Here is a 27453-nt window from a genome sequence, read left to right as displayed (position 1 = left end):
CTAACCCACAGTATCACGATAGAGGTAAATCTACACCTAACTTATACATAGTATCACCATAGGGGTAAATCTATGCCTAATCTATGATATCACCACAGGGGTAAATCTACGCCTAACCTACAATGCCATCATAGCTGTAAATCTGCACCTCACCCAAAGTATCATAATAGCTGTAAATCTGCACCTCACCCAAAGTATCATAATAAGGGTAAATCTACACCTAACCTACAGTATCACGATAGGGGAAAATCCACACCTAGCCTATAGTATCACCATAGGGGTAAATCTACGCCTAATCTATGATATCATCACAAGCGTAAATCTACACCTAACCTACAATACCACCATACGCCTAAATCTGCACCTCACCTACAGTATCGTCATAAGCGTAAATCTACACCTAACCTACAGTATCACCGTAGGGATAAATCTACACCTACAGTATCGCCATAAATGTAAATCTACGCCTAAGCTACAGTATCACCACAGGTATAAATCTACGCCTAACAACACTACCGTAGATACAAATTCACAACCCACAGTCGCGACGTTTTTGTCAAACACGCAATATTTATATCCACAACTTCTTCGCCACTGTCACCGCCGTCACAATCGGACAGGCGAAAAATAATGAGCTCCTAAACGAAAATTCATATACCTCCCGGAAACCGGTTTCGGATGCGGTCATATGTTTAGCCGACTAATTGACCGGTCGAAAAGGGGGCGAGAATTCTGGAGGAGAGTACGAGCGTCCACCTATCTGGTAATAAATATTCCTCCACTAAAACATAACTGATTTAGGACATTCCGTAATGATCAGTTTAAGTGTATGATTTAAGACCTTTCCCGTTAAGCTTCATGGAAAAACTGGTCGCGTTCCGTCGATCGCGTCTCATTCTTCCACCTATAATACGCGATCGTTTCCTGATCGCAAACAAGTCCCTCGATGTTTACGGCAGTAAATGGTGAACAGGCCACTTAACGTGATTATAAGCCGACATATTGGTTTAGAAAAATCCTGTTCGATGACCACGGACACCGATCTCTTTACGTGTCCATCGGTTATGGCGATGGCGATTTAATCACCGCATTAGACGAGCGAGGTTGCACGGGGTGCCACGTTCCCCACGATCAAATTCATAGAACTTGCTGGCCACGAAGCGGCCCGATAGCCCGTAATTTGTAGTTATTAAGGAAAATGAATGAGTCGCTGATCTCGTGAAAGGATCATCACGGGATTTTCGTTAATGATCAGCGTGCGTCACTCTTGCCGACGATGCGCGTCTTTTACGGAATACTACCTGTAATATTTGCGAGTGTTGCTTCAGTGAAACATTTTGTAGGATAATACATAAACATTGTTTTACTCGAACCTCTACGATTAATCGGTACATTAGGCATAACTGATTCATTGCTACAAAAGAGACTAGAGAAAATTAATCATGTTTATTTTTTTCTGCGTAAATCATACTGGACTAAATTTAAATGAAATATTTAACCATACTAAAAATATGAGAGTTTAACATACTTGAACGAGTCATAATCGACTCCATTAATCGCCTATTTCCACATTCGACGCGGTAGACATCGCGATTCACTCTTCGCTCACAAACTTGTTATCCGCTTCGAATCGAGAACTGCGCTAAACTTCGCCACGAAGCGAAGATCGTATCCACGGTAGAGCCTATCAAAATATTACGATCTATCCAGCGATACGGAGCACCGAATGCCAACGATCTACGGTTCCGATCACGCCCAGTCTCTGTCCAAAGGATCCCAAATGGATCTCGATCGCTCGGAGAAAAAAGGGGAGATACTCGTGCATGCAAAACAACCACCGTTTCACCTCTCCGCTTGTCCGCCACTTAGCGCGCCGCATCATGGAGCGCTATGGCCAGTGTTCTGCATGGCATGACACCGGCCAATCGCGCAAAATTACGTGGAGGTACCGAGAGAAAGAGGGAGAGAACGGGGCGAACGTGGGGCAAGGGCGGGGGACAGAGAAAGAGGGAAGAATCGGGAGAAAGAGCGAGAGAGGGGAAAAAAAGAGGAGAAAGAGAATGGTGCGCGTGCCTCGGGGCAAAGTCTTGGGCCTCGCGTGCCCAGGCATGGCCTCGTCTCACTCTTCAGTGTTCGCGGTCAGAGGTCATCATCGAGCACGAGCCACCTTCGGGTTCTCAACCTCCCTTCAGTGTTGCCGACGCTGGTATAAAACTGCCTCATTAAAGGCGCTCGCGAATTCCGAGCGTGCCACGAATCGAGACGAGCTGCCCGGATTTTATGGGGCAAGCACGAGATCGTCGGATCTTCATTTTTTTCTTTCGCCATTTTTCACTCTTTTTTCTTGCAAACTTCGCTCGATCTTATTAGATTCTTTCGCGGGGACCGTATGGAGGGATCTATGAATTTCTTAATCGTATGGCATGAATAAATTTTCATACAAGAAATAACTTTTCATAGTGTAGATTCGTTTAATGCATGATTTAGGGTTCTCGCCCTTTTGGATCTCATGGACCAAATTTATGATTTTAAACTAATATCATTTTACGTAATAATCAGAGAATTTCCAGCTTACTTATATGAATTACACTTATTTAATATAATTAAATTGGATATGCTTATTTAATCATAGAAAGTAATGAGTGCTTATTTATTCATAATATAAATGTATGTATGGGCATAAAATATAAATGTATACTAAATCCTGTAAAAATCTTCAAATTTTATTTAATTATTACAAAATTTTATTATGAAAGCTTATTCAAATATTACAGATTTTCAATACAATACTTGTTCCTGTTTCTTTAAAAGAATTGTTTTGCTTTGTTTGAAGAATACAAGAATTTCTTAGAATATTATTATTGTTTAATTATTAATAAAAAATAGTAAGTGCAAATGAATATAAATTTTTTAGTAGATCATCAGTCGGCGATTGCTGTTATAGTAACTTCAAATTCTAATGCATTAAACGCGAAGCAATACAAGTATTTTCCTCAGGTCGTTCATTGGTTGAATGTGACGTACTGGATGCTAGAGAATGTAAGTGCGCATGCGTGTGTGATGGGCGTTCCTATCGTGCATTAAACGCGCGTACAATAAGCGTGAACATATTGCAGGTACGGTAAGAAATGTAAAATGAATATACCGAGCAATATTATTGTTTATTTCCAAATTATTGGAAACGGAAAAAAATGAATGAAATTTCGTACGATGCGAAAATATGTAAAAATATATCACTGAATTTTATTTTCTACAATTTAAGATTTGTTTATAATTCATTTTGGAACACTCTGTGTATCCAATATGTTACGTACAATGTATTTTTATATTTTAACAATTCGTAAGCATCGTAAACTATTATACTACAAATTTTTTTCCAATAATTCGTATTGGTTTGTAAAAAAATATTAATTATCACACGTATTGTAATTGCTTCGTTTTTCACTACGTATAGATAATTTATGAACGTAATTACTTAAATGGTTATACAACACGTTACAGAATACTGTGCATTGTATATTATATACAATATATTATTATACATATAGTGTATAGTAGTCTATCATGTTCACATAAATAATTCATATGGTATTTTTATTTACAATCTTACCAAATATTTCCACAATATTCTATTACACTTATTATTCACAATTCCAAGTAGTTAATAAAAATATTTCCAATCAGGTAAATAAACAAATATTGTTAATAATTATTAACAATATAAATTATGGATTAATATCCAAACGCTTATTTCCATATAAAAATTTCAACGTTACATAAAATAACAAAGTATTAAAAAATGAACCACTGATCCTACGTAAAAGATACGATCATTTTTCTAACCTTAGCACAAAATCCCTTCCAGAGATTAAAACGTAAATTTGCAGTCCAAACAGAGCCTTCGTTCTGGCAACACAAGCGTTAGCCATCGTGCCGGACACCGGATATCAAGGTGAAGGATACGAACGTGGCAGGTATCCGGCAGGGCGAACTTCCAAAGGGGGCGGTGTGAAGGGCGTAGCCCGCTAATTATAATTATACTACAGCGGTATTAGCAGCGTGAAACGCAACGTAAATTCTGGGTGAAATGCTCGTGGTCCCCCAGGGGATGGAGCCGTATAGCTAGCTCGTTTTGCCCAAGGTTTGTTTCGTGAGTCGTAGATCGAGCGACGCATTGTCGTATCGTACATTACCATGCCGAAATAAATGGGTTCGTTATGCGAGAAAAACGAGAGGCAGACTAACGAAACACGCATCACCAGGACCAGGCAATTCGGCCTCATTTGTCCCTGTCCATTCGCCGTTTTAATTACGTCGTATTAATTACCAGGCAATAATTAGAAGCGAAACGTCCACGCCGTCCCCTTTCGCCTCGCTTTCTAATTGTCGTTGCATCGATTCGAATCGGTCAACCAAAATGCACACGAGTCATTAACTGCGAGTTATAGCAATCGCTCGATGCAAATCCTGTTAATTTGTATATGATAATTACTACCGATAAGCTTCTACAAACTTTGTAATCGATACACAAGAAAGTTTCGAGTTTCAAAGATTCGGTCGTTTCTTTCGTGATTCACATGGATAGGACAATGTGAAGTCAATGAATAAGGAATGTTTGATTTGTGAATTAACTTCCTCAATAATTTTTGATTACATCATAAATCGTTTCAAACTACACACATTCGTTTCACTACACTGTCAATTTTACAACCTAGCACGAAAATTGTAGTTGAGCCCACATGCAGCTATTCAACCAATATTCCCAAACAGCGAAATAATGTAAAGAGCTGCAGTAATAATCGCAAGCTATCGAAACTTCCTCAATAATTCTCGATGTCATAAATCGTTTTGAAAGCATACATGTTCATTCTACAATGTAGCATGACTTGAAAGTTGTAGCAGAGTTACATGAAGCTAATATCCAGCCAACAGCCACAAACAGCAAAATAAAAAGATACAATAGTAATCACAATTTACCGAAACTTCCTCAATAATTCTTGACATCATAAATCGTTTCGAAGCGTACATTCTACAAGCACTATTTGAAAATTGTAGTAGAAGCTACATAAAGCTAATATCCAACCATCCACAGCGATGTGACCTAAAGATATAGTGTAATAATTTCTACCGAAACTTCCTCGATAATACCCGATATCATAAATCGTTCCAAATTGTACATGTTCATTCTACAACCAAGACTTGAAAGTTATAGTAGAAGTCATGTGAAGGTAATAACCAACAGGCATAAACAGCAAAATAACTAAAAAGGGTTTAGTAATAATCACAACTAACCGAAACATACTGAATAATTCTCAACATCATAAATTGTTGGATAGTATACATGTCCGTTCTACAATCACAATTTGAAAATTAGAGTCTATAATATTAGTCTACAATAATAAGTCTACAATAATAAGAGTCCACAATAATAGTATCCAATATCCACAAATAGCAAAGTGACCTGAAGAGCTACAATAATAATCGCAACTGAAACTTCCTGAAGAATTATTGATATCGTAAATTGTTCCAACTGTACATGTCTGCTTTATAACCTAGCGAGACTTGAAAGTTATAGTAGAAGCCACATGAAGCCAATATCCAAATAAGCATAAACAACAAAATGACCAAAAGAGATTCAATAGTAATCAGAATCAACTATATAATTCCTGGTATCAGAAATCGTTTGAAAGTATACATGTCCAGTCTACAACCACAATTTGAAAATTGTAATAAGAGTCCAGAATGTTAGTATCCAATATTCACAAGCAGTGAAGTAACCTGACGAGCTACAATAATAATCGCAACTGAAACTTCCTGAAGAATTATTGATATCATAAGTTATGCCAACTGCACATGTCTGTTTTATAAGCTAGCAAGACTTGAAAATTATATTAGAAGCTACATGAAGCTAATATGCAACTAACAACCACAAATAGCAAAATAACCAAAAGAAATTCTGAAATAATCACAACCAACTGAAACTTCCTCAATAATTCTTGGTATCATAAATCCATTGAAAGTATACATGATCATTCTACAACCACAATTTGAAAATTGCAATAAAAGTCCACATTGTTATTGTTCAATATCTACAAATAGCGAAGTAACCCAAAGAGCTACAATAATAATCGCAACCTACGAAACCTTCCTGAATAATTCTCGATATCATAAATTGCTCTAACTGCACGTCTGTTTTATAACCTAGCAAGACTTGAAAGTTATAGTAAAAGTCACATGAAGCTAATATCCAACCAATAACCACAAACAGCAAAATGACCAAAAGAAATTCTGCAATAATGATAACCAACTGAAACTTCCTCAATAATTCTTGATACCATAAATCCGTTGAAAGTATACATACATGTCGATTCTAGAACCACAATTTGAAAATTGGAATAAAAGACCACAATGTTATTGTCCAATGTCCACAAACAGCGAAGTAACCCAAAGAGCAATAATCGCAACCTGCCAAAACTTCCTGAATAATTCTCAATACCATAAATCATTGAAAAGTATATATGTCCACTCTTCAACTACAATTTGAAAATTGTAATGAGTCCGCAATATCCACAAATAGCGAAGTAACCTGAAGAGCTACAACAATAATCGCAACCTACCAAAACTTCCTGAATAATTCTCGATATCATAAATCGTTTGAAAGCATACATTCTACAAGCAAGATTTAAATCACGAAGCAACACCTTCAGCCCAGCAAAGATAAGAGAGCAGCTCTACGAGTTAAAACGCTGTAGTCTAGTCCTCGCGGCAGCCTACATTCCCAATTCATAAATCTCCCCTTCCGTCTGCTAATTGATAATAGTAATTACAGCCTCGTGTCACTCAAAACGGCCGTGGAGCAGATTATACGTGCGCGTGTACCCGCCACGTCGTTATTTATCATCGTCGACTTAAAGGCTCGCTCGCTCCAAGGATTGAGTCCCTGAACAGAGCGCCATTCACCGTGTACCAAGGCGGGCGGTTTCTCCTAGTGCACTAATAACATAGTGGCGACCTGATAATTAATAATAAAACCACACGGGGGCCGGAGACGGGGCCAGGGGGGCAAAAGAAGGTGCAGGCTCTGTTACTCGCGGAGTGGGTGGACCGCCTTTCCGCGTAATTGCAAGGTGCAGCTCTACGCGCGATTCGTCGGCGGGATCGAACGGCTAGAATCCAACGAGAGGACTGGTGGATCGAAAGCAGCGTGGGGAATGTTTATGAAAAATAATCGAGAAATATAGCCAACTGCGGCTGCTGAATCGGAGGCAACGTAATGGTTCGCTTTGTGCCTTTGACGAGAAAAACGGTCGACCTTGCTCAACCTTTTGCACTTGGAAGGTTACTCACACTACCTCCATTTATAATAATTTCAAATAGATACTTTCTAATACTCTGCCAGAGCAGGATAAGTCTATCAATATACTCAATAAGTCTATTAACCGGAATCGATAGACTTATTAACTGATCAGACGTGACAAACTGTTGACTACGATGTTAAGACTGATAAAGGAAGTCAAATCATGCTTTTCTATTTAGTGACTCTTCATTGTACAAATTATGACTGTAGTTTGAAAATTTAAGTGTAAATATGAGAAAAATCCTTGAATGAATAATTCTTGAAGATTACTATATTATACGTGAACTGCAATGGCGTCACGAGTGTAGCTTGTTATTTTAACACAAGGGGTTGATCGAAGCTGCAGTGATATACATGCAATGTACAAACATAGTGAAACATAACGTGACAATTACCCAAGTGACAAATTTAATAATATTGACAATAACTTCAAAAAAATTCGTTAAACATGTCAACGAATTATAAGTTTTAGTACTTAAAATACCTTCAAGTGCAAAGGGGTAATTTAAGCGAAATCTATAGAAAATATTTCTATTTATAGAAGTAAAAATATTTACAGAAGAATATAAATATTTGTACAATGGAAATATTCTCTTCATCGAAAATACTTGCCTATCAGTCTAAAAAATATTGAATACTACTACAACAACATTAAATAATTATTAAAGTTAAATTACAGTCAAACAGTATAATTAAAATATACTGTAAATTCATATATTGCATAGTTTAGTAAAATTGCAAACTACATAATTATTTTCTGTAATTAAATTACTTCAAAGTATAATTAAACTTTATCAGGTATAATAATTAACAAGTTTCCTGTTTATCAATATTTGCTATAAAATTATTAATTATATACGCTACGACTTTAATATCTTTTATGAAATAACTGTGTGACTAACATGATATTATATTCAGAAATAAAATCCTTTAGTATTTTATAGCCTATAATTTTTCCAAAGCAACACTTTCCGGTATGCTCATTTCACACGTTAAATTAACGAGTGGATATTTTAATTGCAAGTTAACGAAGCGTGGGATAGTAAAATTGACTCAAGTTGAATAATTTAAGACCCGATGCACACGAGCGACTTTTTGCGTGTATTATCATTGCGATCGTGTATCCTTGATCAAAAGCGGCGAAGATAGACAAGTGATCGCGGTGAGATCCTATGGAAAAGAGTCGTTTATGTGCAACGAGACTGAAGGCCAGTGTGAAAAAACAATGATTTATAGAGATTTTTACAAATGTTGTATTGTAGAAGTAGTCTTATATAAATGATACACTGTAGAATTTTATTTATATATTAGGTTTTTTACAACAGAAATTTCATATTTTCTAATTTGTTTTCAATAGGGGTTGCATTAGAGTAGTATTGAGCAGAGATGATTAAGTTCCCAAGTTAGAAATTCGAGAATTTTAAATTTTTGTGTTTTTACAATTTTAAATTTAATGTGTCAAATTTTCAGATATTTAAATTCTTAAATTTTTACATTATTAAAACCTCACATTACCTAATTCTCAGATTATCAAATTTTTACGTTATCAAATTCTTACATTATTAAATTCTCATATTAACAAATTTTACGTTACCAAATTTTTAAATATCTAGAGTTCCAAATGTCTAAATTTCTAAATTTCTGTAATTCCAAATCCTCAAATTCCCAACTCTTCAAATTTCCAAATTCTCAAATATTCAAATCCTTAAATTTCCAAATCCACAAATTCCCAAATTCTCAAATTCATAAATCCTCAAACTCCAGAATCTTCAAATTCCCAAATCCACAAATTTGCAACTTTTTAAATTGCCAAATCCTCAAATTTCCAACTTCTCAAATTTTCAAATCCTCAAATTCCCAAATCCACAAATATGCAACTTCTCAAATTCCTAAATCCTCAAATTCCTAAATTCTCAAATTTTCAAATTCCCAAATTCTCATATTCCTAAATCCTCAAACTCCAGAATCCTCAAATTCCCAAATCCACAAATTTCACAATTCCCACATTCCCTAATCCTCAAATTTCAAGTGCTTAAATCCTAAATTTCAATTTTTTATAATATTTATCTAAATTGAAACATTTAAAACCTTAATGGATTTGCTATCTTTAAACCATGCCTTATTACCGCACATTCCTTGAACGCTAATGCCCGCGAGCTCTGCAATGGGCAGTTAATCTGTCCATCATTTTTCCTTTATATAAAAATCACCGCGTTACTAAGTGGTCTACGCGATTAAAATCATATTTAATTACCATACTTGCATAACCTAAGAATACAATTTATTATATTGAAAATTGTTTGATATACATCTAAGTTTTGCGATATCTTCATAGAACTTTGTAATAATGTTTTGATTAAACTGAAAAATACTAATGAAATTAAAACTGCTTAGATTTTATGTAAAATTATAGAAATAAAAAGTAATTTAATATTCCCAATTAGCAGTGATTATAGTTTTCCATGTACGATGAAAATTAACATTTATAGTCACACAATCATTCAAGTAAAAATGATTTAGTTAATTAAAAAACTGTTTGTTTTAGAAATATTCTTGTTACAGTACGATACACTTTGGTTATTTTTACTCTGACAGTTGATATATTTGTCGATTTACTTCTCAATTAAAAAAATAAAAGAACTTTTTATTCGTGATTGGCAAGTTCTGTTAATACAGTGTAATTTTATTTTTAAATATCTGATTTAATATTCAACATATTGAAGTTCCACTTCTAAATTAATTCTGTGTATTTTAAATTTAATTCTACAATAACAAGTTCTATTAAACAAGTTCTATTCCTAAGTTAATTCTGCGTATTTTAAATTTAATTCTACAACATTTTTAATTTCTTACGAATATATTATTTAAAAGATTGAATTTTTTAAAATGAAAAGTCTATACTGTTGAAGGTGAGGAGATCCGTGGTCGAATAAAGTGTCGTAATAAATTATACAGAGAACGAGTAAACTATTTATTCAAGAACAATTACAAAATTCACAATTAAATTACGTGAGGAAAATCAGAGAACAAAATTGAAACGAAACACGCGAATGTAGGAGAAATATTAATTGTCTGAGCGTTAGCGAAGACTATAAGATGAAAAATGTAGGGAAATTACCCACGCTAGGGCCAAAACTACTGGACCAATCTCAACCAAATTTTGAACTTAGCATCCTCATGGCATGGGGCATTGCAGATGAAAATTTGGTTGAGATTGGCCCACTTTAATCCACTTTTTTACCTTGCAATCTTGAAACCATTTACACGAGAGCGACTTGACAATATTCAAAGGAAACCATCCGTTGTTGAAAGGAGAAGATTTATGGCATCAAGAGATTTGTAGTTTTTAAATACATCCTACTTTGAATATAAGTTGTAAATTATCTTTTCATATTGTTTTCCGCATAAATTGCTTGAATTGATTCCATAATTTTCACATATCACAAATTTCATCCACAAAAATAAAAAAATTTTAAAACTTAATACAATTTACATGAAGCATAATCGATAAAATAAACAAACTAAATATTATCAAAGTTATAGAAGTTTTTAACAGCATAAAATGAAAAAAAAAGCTCGAGGCTAATGCTATTTATATCTTTTCAAATCATAGAATGAACGATTGATTTTTATTGGTGTAGCACAATCAATCTATATACGCACGCTCAGACTTCACTGTTATCAATAGTAGTCTAGTAGTGATCAATTCCGTTAGATGGAGACAAATGTAAATGTTAATTCGTGTATCGTTTTTATCACTAATATATACATATTTTTAAATTAATTTAGAATTTTATGTATTATTTTTTTATTTCTGTTTTCCATGAATATCTCCAACATAAATATATAGTAATTTTTTTGTATATAATGTATTATTCAAACATTATAAATTAATGTTACATATGTGTAATAAAGAATATTAAAATATTATATATGTATAATAAAATTAAAATATATGATTAATACACGTGTACCAAAAATAATATGATTATTGTTAGACACATATAAATAATATTAAAAAATTACGCGATCAAAATCACGTACAACAATAAATAACACACAGCATTGCAAAAATGTAATGCAATACTTTCGTTCATTAAAAGAACAAACTTAACTCGACATCCTCGATCACTGTATAAAATAAAAGAAAATAAAAACAAGACAGTTCTGATCATTAAACTCGCGTGTTGTACGTCTCTCATTTCTTATTCCTTCATCGAATGATCCCCTTTTTTCACCGCAGTTTTCCTTCCCGTGGTTTTTCCAACCGAGAACTCGGACCGCGGACTAAAACGAGTCTCAACGCAAATAAGATAATCTCCATTATAAACTCGGGGGTAGAGCGAGTAAACGACGAGGAGTTATTTACTTTCGTCTCAGAAAGAGGGGAGAAAGGAAACAAAGTAATAACAACGGAATGAGAATAAGAAGGCAGGTTTGAATCCTTAGGTCGTGCGGCGAACTTGTTGGTCACGCAGCCGCGTTAAGGCTGCTCCCCATCGCGCTTATTATCCGCGAATGACTTCTGCCAACCTCATTTCCCGTTTCAATTCCGTGAATCCAAACTCGGCTGACCGCTAAGCATTTGACTTTGTATTCTAATCGGTCACTCGATTACAAAACGTTCATTTGAATCACCCTTCTCCTGGTTCATTGTACGACAGATTTCATTTTTATCATCTCGTGATCTTTTCAGTCGTCGAAGTTTCAGTGAAAGAGGTTGAACTGACAAAGGGTAGGTTTTCAACGGCGGTTTAAAAACTTTTGTTGGCAAGACGGAGCAATGTAATTATTGTAATGTTAAGGTATGGAATGTTCAAATTAAGAAATTATACAATGGACAAGTAAATGAGTAAATATTGAAGTAAAATTTATATAGAAAATTTAAATAAGTAAATAATGAAATTTAGTAATGTGGGTACTTAAAAATTTGTATATTTGAAAAATTAGGTAATTTTGATAATTTAGAAACTTGACATATCATTTAGAAGCTTATTTAGTTATACTAAATAACTTATACCTATTAAAACAATTTGTGTTCATTGAAAAAATTTATAGATTTAATATTTAAGTAGAAAACCAATGAAATATATCAGACCACATCAATTATATTTATATGTAGAAATATTTGCACCTAATCAATTAATATTTTGCAATTATCAAATCTTAATAAACATAAATTAATTACATGTTTTACTGTCATTGAAAATCATCGAATTATCTAAAACTTGTCCTCGACTATTACAATTTATTGCTTCCATTTTATACAATGTTATAAATTCACACTGTTGCACCATTATTTTTAAATAAATATTCAGCATGGAAAAAGATGACAAAATTATTTTAATATTACTTTGAATAGTTAAGTAATATTAATTATGACTTATTAATTAATTACTATATTAACGAATAACTACTTTGAATAGTTTCTTCTGAATTTTAAACAAAATTTTAAAAACAAGTAGCGATAGGTTAAAAATGACGAGTATGAAATATTTGTGTTACAATTAAATCGACTTTCGCAATCTAAATATCACCTCATCTCCATAATTCGAATACTTTCTGCACGATAAATTTTGCATTGAAAATTGTAAGCAAATTAGATGGTACAGTAATCTCGAGTTGCGCAAACCGAGGATTCGGAATTGCATTAAATATTCGTAGAGATTACTGTTACCCCAGTTTGCCATTACAGTTTTAATTTCTTCATTCTGATCTGGCATTTTTCTCCTGAACTTTGCCGTCGTTAACTTAATGAAATTCATACTAATTTGCGGACAATGTAAAGTCAAGAAATATAGCATTAAGCCAAATAAAATAAACGTAGCGTGTCGGACGATATATTACCGAGATAAGTAAACAAATGAGCGAACGTAAGATCCGGGAAAATAAATTTTTCTGATCTGACGGAAGATAGCGACATGGAAACTTAATTTTCTAAACTGTTAACTTCAGGATAACAACGGTTTCATTATTAAAACGAAACAATTATCCTAGAAAAACTTTTAATTGCATGCACGGTGGCATGTAAATAAAACACTTTATGGTGCGAAGAAAAATTATCATGTTAATACTGACTGCAAAATTCGTCGTTGTCAAGATGATTTTATTTTTTGTTATTTTAAATAAAATAATGTTTGTTTTAAATTTATCACCATTTTTAAAAAATTGCATTTGAGACTATTATTAATATGTGGTTGTATAGCTTTCATAGGAGACTTTTTCAGTTCAAAATAATTATTAATATGAAATCAATATGAATGTATAATAAGTCAATATAAAAATAATTTTATATAAAATGATCACTTTTTATTGAATACACATTTCAGTACAGAAATGATTGAAATCGTTATAATATTAAATATGAAATATTTCATGCTTAACTAATATTGTTAAATGTAATGATAAAATATTTCAAGCTTGTATAATTAGCAAAATGGTGACTGCAGAATATTATTGCAAATCAAAAGTGTTATTACAACTCCACAATTACCAAATTAGGAGACATAATATAAGTGAATAACATTGCTTAAAAAATAGGATTGCCTATAACTTAGAGATATAATTTAAAGAGTCCCAATTAGTTAAATTTTTTAAGTTAAATTTCTTAATTCTTTACATAACAAATTTTTCTAAATTTATTGCCTTGCCACACTGTAACTAATGACGCACTCGTGACGCACTCACAGCTCAAACGTAAGAATTTTTACTGGAACTTTGAATATACCAATAAAGTTTAATATATCATTGAAGTCCAAGTTCGATAGTTAAAATGCTGAACATAAAATTGATGTAACATTTTAACTATCTTTGTTTATTTTAATATTGTAGCAATAGATAATATAATAGATGTTGTCTGACGCACCTGACAAATGAATCATACAGCAAGAGGTTAATAAACCTGGAATCCGTAAAATTTTACCAGGACCTTTCACAAAGTATCGAAACGCTGTGCATATTTGTAAAGTCAACGTTGACCAATTAGAAAATTATCCAACTCATTGAAAGCGGTTTTCTATGGTAAGAAAGGTCAGAACACGAGTACTCGTGTCATGTATCATTCGCAATGGTTCTCTATTGCGGATTTACCCAGTTACATAAGAGCAATACACTTACCCACGATGAACTGCAGTCACCGCTTCCAAGAGTCTGAAAGGCTGGCATGCATCTGAACGTCATTCTGAGCTCTACCGGCGAAATACTATCCGAATGTTCACCGCGGTTCTCCGGTCACAACTTACCTAGAACAAGGCGAAACACTTACTTAGCGATCAAACAAACTCATTTTATGAAGAGAAATAAGGTAAATGTAGTGGTTAAACGAATTAAAATTGCTTAAATGGTTGACACATATTGCTTAATAATTGAGTAGGAATTTTGTTATTAATTACATTTCTGCTTAACCTCGTAGACACGACTGAACTTTACTCGGCTTTGTACGGCAGAGTTCGATGCGAATTACATGCAAACAGCATAACAATGTGCGACGATGCTGTTCTTCACGCGAGTAAATTGGAATGAAGTTTTTGATGATTGAATTATAATTTTTCCCAAAGATATGACACATATACTTTAACCTTGATAATTTACTTTTTTAGAAAATTCACAAAATATGTAATTTCCAAATGTTTCCAATATCGTATTAGTGCAAGGAGGTGCTCCATAGTACCTAAACTATTTGGCGTTACCTTTTATTTACATGTAATGTACTTTTGTGGGATTTGTTAATACTCTTAGAGGACGTGGTGAAGGCAAAAAAGTGCGAATCAAAACATATGAAAACGATCATTCAATTGGAACGAGTGAGTCAGTAGAGTGAGCCATGGGGCTATGTAATCTACGATGACATTCGAAAGCCACTATAGTGGACTGTTGTACAGAGAGATTGTACTCCAAGCATCATAGTGGTGTGTCGTGCCTAAGAGGTTAACAAGAAGAAATATTTGCTGAAGGATCAAACACATTTCGCAAAGAGACATACGATGTCCTAACATCTAACCGAACTCCGATAATAATTAATAATTGAATATGAATTTTGTTATTAATAACATTTCTGTTTATTTTGAACGCTTAAACTGATTAAAATGTTATTACAAAAAGTACTAAACTGACTATAATTAGTTGATATTTTAATCAAGCTTACAACTTTCGAACACAATTATTTTAGTATAATTATAAAAATTTATAATATCGAGATTGTATATTAGTGACTATTTTTGGCTGCAAAAATAAGAATACTTCTGGAATTTTAAGGTTGCGATTGAACATGTGTAGGATATAATTGTATCACACTCTCATACAGGATGTCTCACAATTAGTGTAGATCCCAGAAATGAGGGGTAGCTAACACGATTCTGAATACGATTTCCCTTTGAAAAAATAGGGTTTGAAGCTTTGTTCTTAATTATTTTTTAATTTTGTACATATAATTCAATATTTAAATCGTGCAAAAGTATATTTGTGCAATATTACAAAATTCAATGTTATTAAAATTCTAATTTATTAATTTTCTATAATTCTTTCGATAAAGTTTCATTAAAGTTTCAATAAAGTTGTTTCAGAATTATTAGATAGAAAATTTCAATTAATTTTATTGCTCACTAATTTTTATAATTGAGTATTTAAAGCACGCGAAAATATTGTTGTACAGCACTCCAAGGGTATTATATTTTTAAATTCATTTCGTAATGAATTAAGAGCGAGGTGTACTTTTAGTAAAATTCTAATGAATTAATGTTATATAATTTTATAAATATTAAAGTTGTTTTAGTTTCATTAATTCATTTTATTTCTTATGAATTTCTTATTAGTTAGTGTTATTTCTTATGAATTATTTAAATATTGAAATTAAATATTATTTTTCCAATAGCACGTGATAACGTGACACTGACGCGTCATTAAATGCCATCGGCACAAAAGCGAATTCACGTGAAATCGAATTATTAAACGAATCTGCCTTAATGAATTTATTATATTATTAATATTGATTGTATTCAAATAAATATGTTTTGTATTCATATATTTATGCTAACAATTATAACTGTACAAAAATATAATTCTGCTTATTCTTACACTCATAGTATCAACATAACCTAAAATTTTATAATATACATTTGATCAATTTTCTTACATTATAAAATCATATAAATTTTTTAAAATAGTTAAGGAAAAGCAGATTACACACAAATTATTTTATCAGCAGTAAAAGCTTTTAAAATAAATATTTGGTTACTAGTTGCTAATGAAAAGTTTCATATACCAAAATATCAGCCTAACCTAAAATTTTAAAGGAAATGTCCTAATGTTCAAAATCTCATTATATTCGATTGAATGAATTTATTGCAAATAATTTTAATTTCACAAAAAATTGCTATATTGATTTTTTTGGTAAACATTGAAAATAAAATTAATACACATTTAATACTGATGCAGTCAACAATTAGATTAGGTAGCACTTTAATTTTTAGCAACTGTTAAATATTTTCACAAAGGTCTATTATATTTATTATTATATTAATACTATAGTTCTATGAATTTATTATTATAATTATACTAGTTATATCTACAATATTATTTTATAATATTTACAAGCAGTTAATATTTCCAATTACGTAAGAAAATAAATTTTTAATAATATAAGTCACGGATTGGTATGCAAATTTAAACGTCCCCCACACATCCTAACAAAATCGCCACAATCATTCAAATGACGATACAATTAAAGATGAATTGATTTATAACATAATGGAAATGGAAACACATTTCTGTAATATACTTGTAAATTACATTTACATCGTTTGTATCTTACATCTACGAACATGCTCGATTAATATTAATATTATAATTGAAGTATAATCGTACTTCAAATTTAACGAATCTAATTATCAATCCTTTTTTGATAAACGACAAACATCGCAGCAGGCATGATTTCGCGTTACGAACTATGCACCAGAAACAAATTTTACTTTAAATCACAACGTAAGTACTTGGTATCTTTGCAGAAAAAATTAGGTCATAAAATCCTGCAGTGGAACATCGAACAGCTTCCTGTCCCGCAGAGCATTAATATAGATGTAAGTAGATCACCGCGGGTGTTCTTTCGAACTTGCCTCCCTTGTTTCACTTTTATTTCTCGTTTATTTCCTCGACTTCTGCTTCTTTTCTTTCACTGCGTATGCATAATGAACATAGTTCAAAACATACTGAAAATAATCATAAGATTGAATTGATTTGTTGAAACTTGTAACGAGAACATTTATTTATCAGTAAATTCAAGAGTACTTGAACTTCTTCTGCTTTTAATTAGTTGGAATTAGTCAGAATTTAATTAATTAGAATTTTGTTCTGAATGAAGAATAGAAACTGGCAGTAGAAAAATAAATGAATTTTCTGAGTATTTTGTTTAGACTTAAAATGAAAATATTGCATTTTTTTAATTATTCTACTTGAAATATTTCATGCAAATAACATCCAAAGTTAAATTTATGTAACTTGCAAAGATGGATCTTGGGTTTTTTAAATTACGGAAATTATTCGGGAACTTTTGTTAGAAATATCTACTTTCAAATAAAATAACGAGCACATTTCTAAAGGAAAAAATTTTCAATAAAAATCTGGAAACGTTCATATAGCCCAGGAAAATATCAGTGACATGTTCTAGAAATTATTACTATTCCAAATATGATATGTATCGATATCACTTACAACCTTTATTCAAAGAATTATAACATTAATTAGAATTTTTAAACTTCACTATTTAATTGTACAAAATTAATTAGTTAGAATTTGAACAAAAGTACTCCCAGCTTTTCGATTCATCATAAAATAAATTTGAAAATATTGAACCTTGTACAAAAATACTTTTACATGATATAAATATAGAATCACAAAAATTTTCGATTATATGATTTAGTACATTTTGCTATTGCATTTCGATTAACTTAAATGTTCAAATTAATTAGAAATGTTATTACTAATAAAATACCACGAATTATTAATTATATTGAGACTCGACCATAATTTGAAGTTCGAATTCCGCAAGAATTTTTAATTTTTGTATTTTTAAAATCTTAAATTCAAAGTCCCAAATTTTCGTAATTAGCGTGTTCAGAGATTTACTAGCTAGTGTTTTTCTCGTGAACGGCTGGTACTAGAAAAAAATGAAAGACGAAAAAGTGATAGTGATTTTTATAATCAACATAACGAGGTATATATTTTTTTCGTGTTTATACTATTTTTTGAGATATGAAGGTGACCTTCAGCTTTTTTAACGGAATGGTATATACTTTTTTATATCATATGAAAGGGCGTATCGAAACGAATTCAACGATTGCCTTGAAACCCATTCAAAGTAAAAAAAAAAACGAAATATTTCAAATATTTCGTATCACTGTACTTACCGGTATTTCTTACTGATATGTTTACATGTTGTGTTCAATGTGGTTTCCATTAGCTAGGATACACATTTGTGCCCTATACAATACACCCTTGCTGGCTTCCGCTATTGTTGTTTGAGGTATTGATACACATGCGTCTGTTATCTTTTGCTTTAAATCATTGATATTTGAAGGTGGAGTATCGTAAATCATATTGTTGACGGTTACTCATAAAAAGAAATCTAAAGATGACAAATCTGGGGACCTTGGTGGCCATTTCAGAGGTCCGTATGTTCCAATCCATTTGTTTGGAAACATGTTCAATTTGAAACCGCCCTACAGTTATGAGATGGGGCACCATCTTGTTGGAAATAAAAATCTTTAACAATAGATAATGGCAGTGCTTCCCAATAAGTTCGAAAATGTGTATCCAAAAACTCTAAATATCTGACGCCATTCAGTGTTCCACTATAAAAATAAGATCCCAAGAGTACATTAACAATCATACCGCACCAGATATTAGTATGAAATTGTGCTTGAAAATTTTTTTCCCTTTTTCGTTGTGGATTATCAACACTCCAGACATGAGTATTATGATGGTTAGGCAACATATTATTATCAAAACAGGATTCATCAGTCCAAAGTATTTTTTTTATAGAAATTACAGTCGTTTCTATTATTTGCAAATAACCAATGACAAAATTCTACGCATCGTGGTAAATCACTTTCTCTTAGTCCCTGTACCATGTGGTATTTGAAAGGTTTATAACCGTGTAATATTTAAATTTTGTGGGTTGACCCAATGGAAATATCACAAACAGTAGCTACTTTTCGTATTGAGGTCGAGGGATTTTCATCAAAATGTAACAAAACTTCTAACTTTTTCTCTTCAGACAAAATTTCCCGATAATTATGTTTCTTATTTTCTAAGGAACCCGTTTCACTAAAACGTTTTCCCACCAAAACAAATCGATTTTCATTGTGTATTACTTTATCCGGAAACTCCTCTTGGTATTTTAACTTGCTATGTCTTTTATTTTTAGCGCACTCGTAATAAATACGCACCATATCTATCTTCTCTTCTCTCGAATAACGATACATCGCACTAGATATCAGCAACCAATCTGCGAAATAATGCTCAAATAATTCTGCACGCCTTGTAATAGAAGTAAGCACTAACGCAGATCTAATCATAACATCAAACCACCAAAAGTACTTTCTAGATAATGGAAACCACATTGAACTTGAAATGTAAACATATTAGTAAGAAATACCGGTAAGTATAGTAATACGAAATATTCGAAATATTTCAAATATTTCGTTTGCTTTTGACTCTGAATGGGTTTCAAGGTCATGATATAATACATTGTTGAATTCGTTTTGATACGCCCTTTCATATGATATAAAAACATATATACCATTCCATTAAAAAAACTGAAGGTCACCTCCATATCTCAAAAAATAATATAAACACGAAAAAAATATATACTTCGTTATGTTGATTATAAAAAACTATCACTTTTTCCTCTTTCATTTTTTTCTGGTACCAGTCGTTTATGAGAAAAACGCTGGCTAGTAAATCTCTGAACACCCTGTACATAAATTCTTAAATTCTCACATTATCAAATTCTTACGTTATCAAATTCTCATATTATCAAATTTTCACATTAACAAATTTTCACAATATCAAATTTCTAAATATCTAGAGTTCCAAGTGTCCAAATTTCTAAAATTCCAAATTTTGAAATCCTTAAATTTCCAAACCTTCAAATTTTCAAATCCTTAAATTTCTAAATCCTCAAACTCTTAAATTCGCAAATTTCCAAATCCTCAAATTCCCAAATCCTCAAACTCCCAAATCTTCAAATTTTCAAATTCTCAAATCCCTAAATCCTGAAAATTCGAAATTCTCAAATTTCTAAAGTCTCAAATTCCAAATTCTCAAATTTCCAAAGTCTCAAATTCCCAAATTCTCAAATTTCCAAAGTCTCAAATTCCCAAATCCTCAAATTCCCAAATCCTCAAATTCCCAAATCCTCAAACTCCCAAATCTTCAAATTTCCAAATCCTCAAATTCTCAAATCCTCAAACTCCCAAATCTTCAAATTTTCAAATTCTCAAATCCCTAAATCCTGAAAATTCGAAATTCTCAAATTTCCAAAGTCTCAAATTCCAAATTCTCTAATTTCCAAAGTCTCAAATTCCCAAATCTTCAAATTTCCAAATCCTCAAATTCTCAAATCCTCAAACTCCCAAATCTTCAAATTTTCAAATTCTCAAATCCCTAAATCCTGAAAATTCGAAATTCTCAAATTTCCAAAGTCTCAAATTCCAAATTCTCTAATTTCCAAAGTCTCAAATTCCCAAATCCTCAAATTCCCAAATCTTCAAATTTCCAAATCCTCAAATTCCCAAATTCTCAATTCTCATTCGCGAGACGAAGTCTCGATACGAAATTCTGCTTCATTTCGCGTGTTCAGGAATCCGAAAAATTCGACCACGGGTTCTGTGTTGCGTAAGCGATCCTCCCTCCGCTCGCCCTCTCGAGCTGATTACTAGGCCGAGCGGAGCGCATTCTTTTCGTCAACGAATAAAACCACGCGAAGCGCTGAACGAAGAACCGAGGGAGGAAAAGGATCCCAAAGAAGAACGCGACGACATAAAAGAGGTACACGTAGAACGAGAAGAAGAAAACGAGCGGGAGAAAAAATGGACGAGTAAAAATATGAAACAAGGAATTTTCTTTTTCTTCCTGCTATCTTCTGACTACAATTTGTTCTCCGTCTCTCTGTGTATTTTCTTCGTCACGTAGTTTTCAATTTCATCATAGCATTTCGCTTTCCTTTTTTGCTTTTCAATTTATGTATTCCTTCCCTTTTGTTTTTGAACGTTTATGTTTCTAATTGTGAGTCATGGAATCTGTTACTTTCGTCTTGTCTTTGTTCTCTGTGGTTTTGTGCCTTTTATGAAGATTAATTATTACTTTCAACGGTACTATTAGACTACGGATATTTATGTGTTTGTGATATATGGAAATGCACAAGAATAATGCAAGTCGTGTAATTTATGGAGAGTGATTGTCATGGATTATGTGATTTATTTGTGTTATGTGGATCGGGGTATAGTAAATGCATGAAGTTGTAATAAGTAGATATAGTATATGGAGTTTACGAGTGTTTGTATTTAGAAATTTATTGAGTTGAATACTTGAGAATTAACGGATGTGAAAATTTGCAAATTCGGGGTTTCAGTATTTGGAAATTTGGGCATTTGGGATTTGGGGAATTTTGTATGTAGAAGATTTGAGATTCGCAGAATTTGGGGTATTTGGGGAATTTGGGATTTGGGGAATTTGGGATTCGGGGAATTTGGGATTTGGGATTTGGGGAATGTGGAATTTGGGATTTGGGGAATTTGGGATTTGGGGAATTTGGGATTTGGGGAATTTGGGATTTGGGGAATTTGGGATTTGGGGAATTTGTAGAATTTGGGGAATTTTGGATTTAGGGAATTTGGGATTTGGGGAATTTGTAGAATTTGGGGAATTTTGGATTTAGGGAATTTGGGATTTGGAGAATTTGTAGAATTTGGGGAATTTGGGGAACTTGGGGAATTTGTGGAATTTGAGATTTGGGAATTTTGGATTTGGGGAATTTGGGGGATTTGGGATTTGAGAAATTTTGTATGTGGGGAATTTGGGATTTGGGATTTGGGAAATTCTGTATTTGGAAAATTTGGGATTTGGGGGATCTGGTATTTGATTTCTGAGATTTGCGACTTCAGATCTTTGAGACTATGAGGCTTTAAGACTCAGAAATTTACAGTTTTGGAACCTTGGTAGCTACAAACGTGTTGGATTTGAATGTTTATAGTTCTGAACTTTTGAGGATTGAAAAACTTAGGTATTTGATCAGTAAAATTTTAGAAATTTAATTTAATTTGCTATTTTGAGGGTTTGTATATTTCTGTATTTGCAGCTTTCAGAATTTACTAATTTGGAAATTTCTGGATTAAAAGATCCAAGAATTTGGATATTTATAGATATAAAGATTTTACGATTTGCAAAATTTTGAAGATCTGATAATCTGAATATTAAAAAATGTTGACGTTCAAGCACTTTGAAATCCTGAAATTTCAAAGTTTAAGAATTTAACAATTGAATTCGATAACCTATCTATTTTTCCTACCATAATACTACAATTTAGTGATCTTAAAATTTGCAAATGAAACAAAAATGTTAAATCAGCGCAAAGAAATAAAAATGAAAATCATAATCTCAAAACAAAAAAATAAAATATCTTCAAAATACAGCCAATAGCGTCAGAAAATACAAAGAAGCTACTATATAAATATTAGAATAATTAATTTAGTATTTTCTAAAATTGTTTCGAGACTACAAAATTCTGTCTCTCTGTTAAAATACTTCTATATCCTAATTTTTGTAACTGTCCAATTTGTCATTTTTCTTTCCGCCCACATTTTCCACATAACCACCACCATTTTACTCTTTCGCTCAACCTTGGTATCATCATTTCTCATCTCTTCCTCTCCGATCGTATCCTTTCCTCTCAACGACGTCACTCTCTGCAACCAGACCTGGTGGAAAACGTTCCACACACTCTTATGCCGCCGCTCCGATGAATAATGGATTCGAACGCAGCCATGCCGGCTACCCGGTTGAATATTCATAATGTGTTCTACGCCATGTGCCGCTGATACAGTCGACGATCGTTCCTCGTCCACGCTTCTGCACGTTAAGCAAGTGCGAACTTGGTTTGATCTAAACGTTTGTTAGGGTCCACGAAGACGTGTTTCTGACCGAAATGAGCAGCGACCAATACTGTTCTTACTAATTGGACCAGCAACGCATGGAATCTTATTAACCCTCTTCAAAAGAAGCGTTATTAAGTTTGACACGATACTTGCAATATTTTATTTTATTTATTTAAGGTGGAAGTCTCTTGCTGTAGAAATATAATGCAGCAGAGAAGATTTAATGTCGAGGAGAAAATGTTTTATAGTTTTATAATAAGTTGGAAAAAAGAATAAATAAAATACTGAAGCTTCAGCTAATATATACCCTTTCTGTTTGACAAAATATGGCACATTTTCTATGGAAGCACGTTTATAAAATTTTGTAATATGAAATGTGAAATATGGAACGAGCAGTTTTGACTGATAAGCAATTTTTAACTGATAAACACAGAAAGAAGTAATTTTGAATGATGTCAAACTAAAGAATTAATTTTAATTGATAGCATCAAATTAGGGTATTAATTTTAATTGATAAGGTTAAACTAAAGAATTAATTTTAATTGATAACATCAAATGAAAGAATTAATTTTGACTAGTAACATCAAATTGAAATATTAATTTTAATTGATAACATCAAATTGAAGAATTAATTTTGATTAGTAACATCAAATTGGAATATTAATTTTAATTGACAACATCAAATTAAAAAATTGATTTTAAGTGATACCATTAAATGGAAGAATTAATTTTAATTAGTAACATCAAATCGAAATATTAATTTTAATTGACAACATCAAATTAAAGAATTAATTTTAACTGATAACATCAAATTGAAGAATTAATTTCAATTGATAAAATCGAAAGGAATTTATCGCATCTGTCTATCAATATTCACTTTCTAATTTTCCTGGTTTCAATGATTGAATATTTTCGCGCGTCGAATGAAAGACAGATCAACAAATTGAATTCAGAGGAGTCAGAGGAGAACGTGATGAATTACTGGTGTCATTGGTGAGGTGAAGTGAAAGCGAGAGAAGAATTTGAGTGATTCTATTTCTTTACTGATTCAAACCAGAGAATTACGATAGCGTCCAAGGAAATGTTTCTCACGTTGAACCCTGTGATTACGTGATACAGATCATTACCATCGAATTGAAACGTTGGAATTTCTGTAAGAAACGTACCTTAAGTTTTTTGAATTCATTTTTATGTACAAATTGTACGAGAAAACGAAATATATAAAATTTTCATATAATATGACATTGCTATAATATAGTTACAATTTGAGAGAATTCGAGTAACGATCTGGTTTTTGTACATTAAAAATTTTTTCCTTTGCGTTTTATACTGTACATCATTACGACATTATAAGTAAATTATGAGGATTTAAGCTTCTCGAAGAAGCTTACGAGATAAAATGCTATTCAATGCTGAGATTTTAAATTTTGAAATACAGGAATTTAGAAGCTTATAAATTTTGAAATTTTCAAGTTCAGATAATTCAGAAATTTAGAAATTTAGAAGTGTAGAAATTCGAGAATTTAGAAGTGGTAAATTAGCACATAGAAATATTATGCGTAGTGAATTAGCGCGTGGAAATACCACGCGTGGAGATACAGCGCGTAGAAATACCAACCGTCGAGATACAATGAGCAGAAATACCACGTGTGGAAATACAGTGCGTAGAAATGCCAGGCGTGAAGGTGCAATCAGTAGAAATTCCATGTGTGGAGAAACAGCGCGTAGAAATACCACGCGTGGAAATACAACGCATAGGAATACCACGCGTGGAGATATGACGCGTTAGAATACCACGCGTGGAAATACAATACGTAGAAATACCATTCGTGGAGATATAGTGCGTAGAAATACCACGCGTGGAAATACAACGCGTAGAAATACCACGCGTGGAGATACGGCGCATCGGAATACCACGCGTAGCAATACTACACGTAGAAATACCACGCGTGGAAATATAGCGCGTAGAAATATCACGCGTGGAGATACAGCGCGTTGGAATGCCACGCGTGAAAATACAACGCATAGGAATACCACGCGTGGAGATACGGCGCGTCGGAATACCACGCATGGAAATACAACGCATAGGAATACCACGCGTGGAGATATAGCGCGTAGAAATACCACGTGTGGATATACAGCATATGTAAATACCACGCATAGAAATGCAGCGCAAAATTTAGAATTTTATACATTTAGAAATTGAGAAATTTATAAATTCCGGAAGTTGAAGATTTGGGAATATAGAAATTTACAAATCTAGAAATCTAGAAATCTAGAAATCTAGAAATCTAGAAATCTAGAAATCTAGAAATTCAAAAGTTTGCAAATTAGAAATTTAAAATGTGAAAATTGCAAGTTTTTAAATTTATCAACTTATAAATTAAATGCAAGTAAATATAAATCTCAACTTTCCTAATTTAATAATTTACAAAATTCAATAATTAACTTGTAAGTACTGACTTCAAGAATAATCATCGTATATCCATTCCAATTTTTTACTATAAGAACAAACGTTTCTCTTATGCAAGATTGAATTGTTAATACTACAATAACCAATCGGCAAATATAAAAGGACACGACCGATTCAAAGCACGAATTTCTATTGCAGAAATTAGAGTCCAGCCTGTAGAAACCCTATTGCTGAATTACAGCTCTCGAATGGAACTGTTTACGTTTCTAACATAGAATTAGTGTTACGCAAAAGATTCCGAAACAACGCGGATACCGAATATTACATCATGTAATTCGCTTAAATAATCATTATTCCTGGAATGATCTAAGCATCTTCCTTGACACACGTGCAAATCAAACTTTCACTCTTTGGCTATGAATCAAACGTGTTCTTCTAATTGATAAAAAATTTACGATATCGTGATCAAGTGTACTGGTAATTGGCACAATTACGGCCAAACACGTCCTGTTTGGTCATGATCGTACATGAATTATTATAATGAATTATTATAATTGGTATGAGAGAACATTTGGTAGGAGTGAATATTTTTATTAAAGTGGAAGCATATTTTATGATTAGACAAGCTTGTAAAATGAATGTTCATTTGGCAAGTTATGGTAGAAGTATGTTAATTAGGTTGTACATAATATTTTAGGAATTTATTTTCTTTTTTAATAATTTTTATTAAACTATATCTAGTTTAATCTTGTTTAATAATCTATCAATAGAAGTCTAAACAGAATTTATGAGAAATGTGTGTATTTTATATAACCTTGTATTTTATGAAGTTAATGCCCTAACCTAACCTTTTTAGGACTTCATTCTTGTTTAATAATCACTATTAAACTCTATCTAGTTTAATAATTTGGTTTAACAATCCATCAATAGAAGTCTAAACAGAATTTATGAGAAATGTGTGTATATTATATACCCTTGTATTTTACGAAGTCAATGTCCTAACCTAACCTTTTTAGGACTTAATTTTTGTTTAATAATCTCTATTAAATTCTATCTAGTTTAATATTTTGGTTTAACAATCTATCAATAGAAGTCTAAACAGAATTTATGAGAAATGTGTGTATTTTACATAACCTTGTATTTTATGAAGTCAATGTTCTTAGAAAATACATTTATTTTTAGATATTTGTTAAAATACATAACAGTAACAGGGTCGAAAAAAGACCAGATGGTACAAAGATACAAATGCAGATTCACTTGTCCTCGGAGCTTCACTTTGGCGAACATAACCTAACTTAATTCAGATTTTATAAATTTGAATCAGTGAATAATTCAATAATTTAGTCAGTGAACCAGTCTCACTGGTTTTCAGTGATTGATAAATTAGCAAATTTCTTGTCGAACTAGTTATAGTTGAATTCAGTTGAATAGAATGATTGTGTGATAGTGTCACACTATAAAATTAATTCAAAATTGTAAGTAATTATCGATCTGCACAACCTTAACCTTCTCAAGTAGAAGTTAACCACAAATAT

The 27453-nt window shown here is 32.3% G+C and overlaps 1 protein-coding gene across 7 annotated transcripts in view; it reads right to left on the bottom strand.

Annotated features, from left to right (window-relative positions):
- Window positions 1–27453, bottom strand: part of TfAP-2 (transcription factor AP-2) — a 416024-nt gene that overhangs the window by 223629 nt on the left and 164942 nt on the right. The window contains exons 1-2 of one of the 7 annotated variants that reach the window (XM_076538522.1): window positions 18757–19891; window positions 14474–14598 (exon numbers count right to left, since the gene is read on the bottom strand). The exons of 2 other annotated variants lie outside the window; for them this stretch is intronic. In XM_076538522.1, the coding sequence (XP_076394637.1) occupies window positions 14474–14536 (63 nt within the window). In that variant the 5' untranslated portion in view covers window positions 14537–14598; window positions 18757–19891. Of the gene's footprint in view, window positions 1–14473; window positions 14599–18756; window positions 19892–27453 lie in introns of those variants that run through there. 4 more of the 7 variants (XM_076538525.1, XM_076538527.1, XM_076538526.1 and 1 more) reach the window with 4 other exon arrangements.

The sequence above is a fragment of the Megachile rotundata genome, chromosome 12 (genome assembly GCF_050947335.1).
Source record: "Megachile rotundata isolate GNS110a chromosome 12, iyMegRotu1, whole genome shotgun sequence".
NCBI classification, from domain to species: Eukaryota; Metazoa; Arthropoda; class Insecta; order Hymenoptera; family Megachilidae; genus Megachile; species Megachile rotundata.
This window is presented reverse-complemented; position numbering and strand designations above follow the sequence as displayed.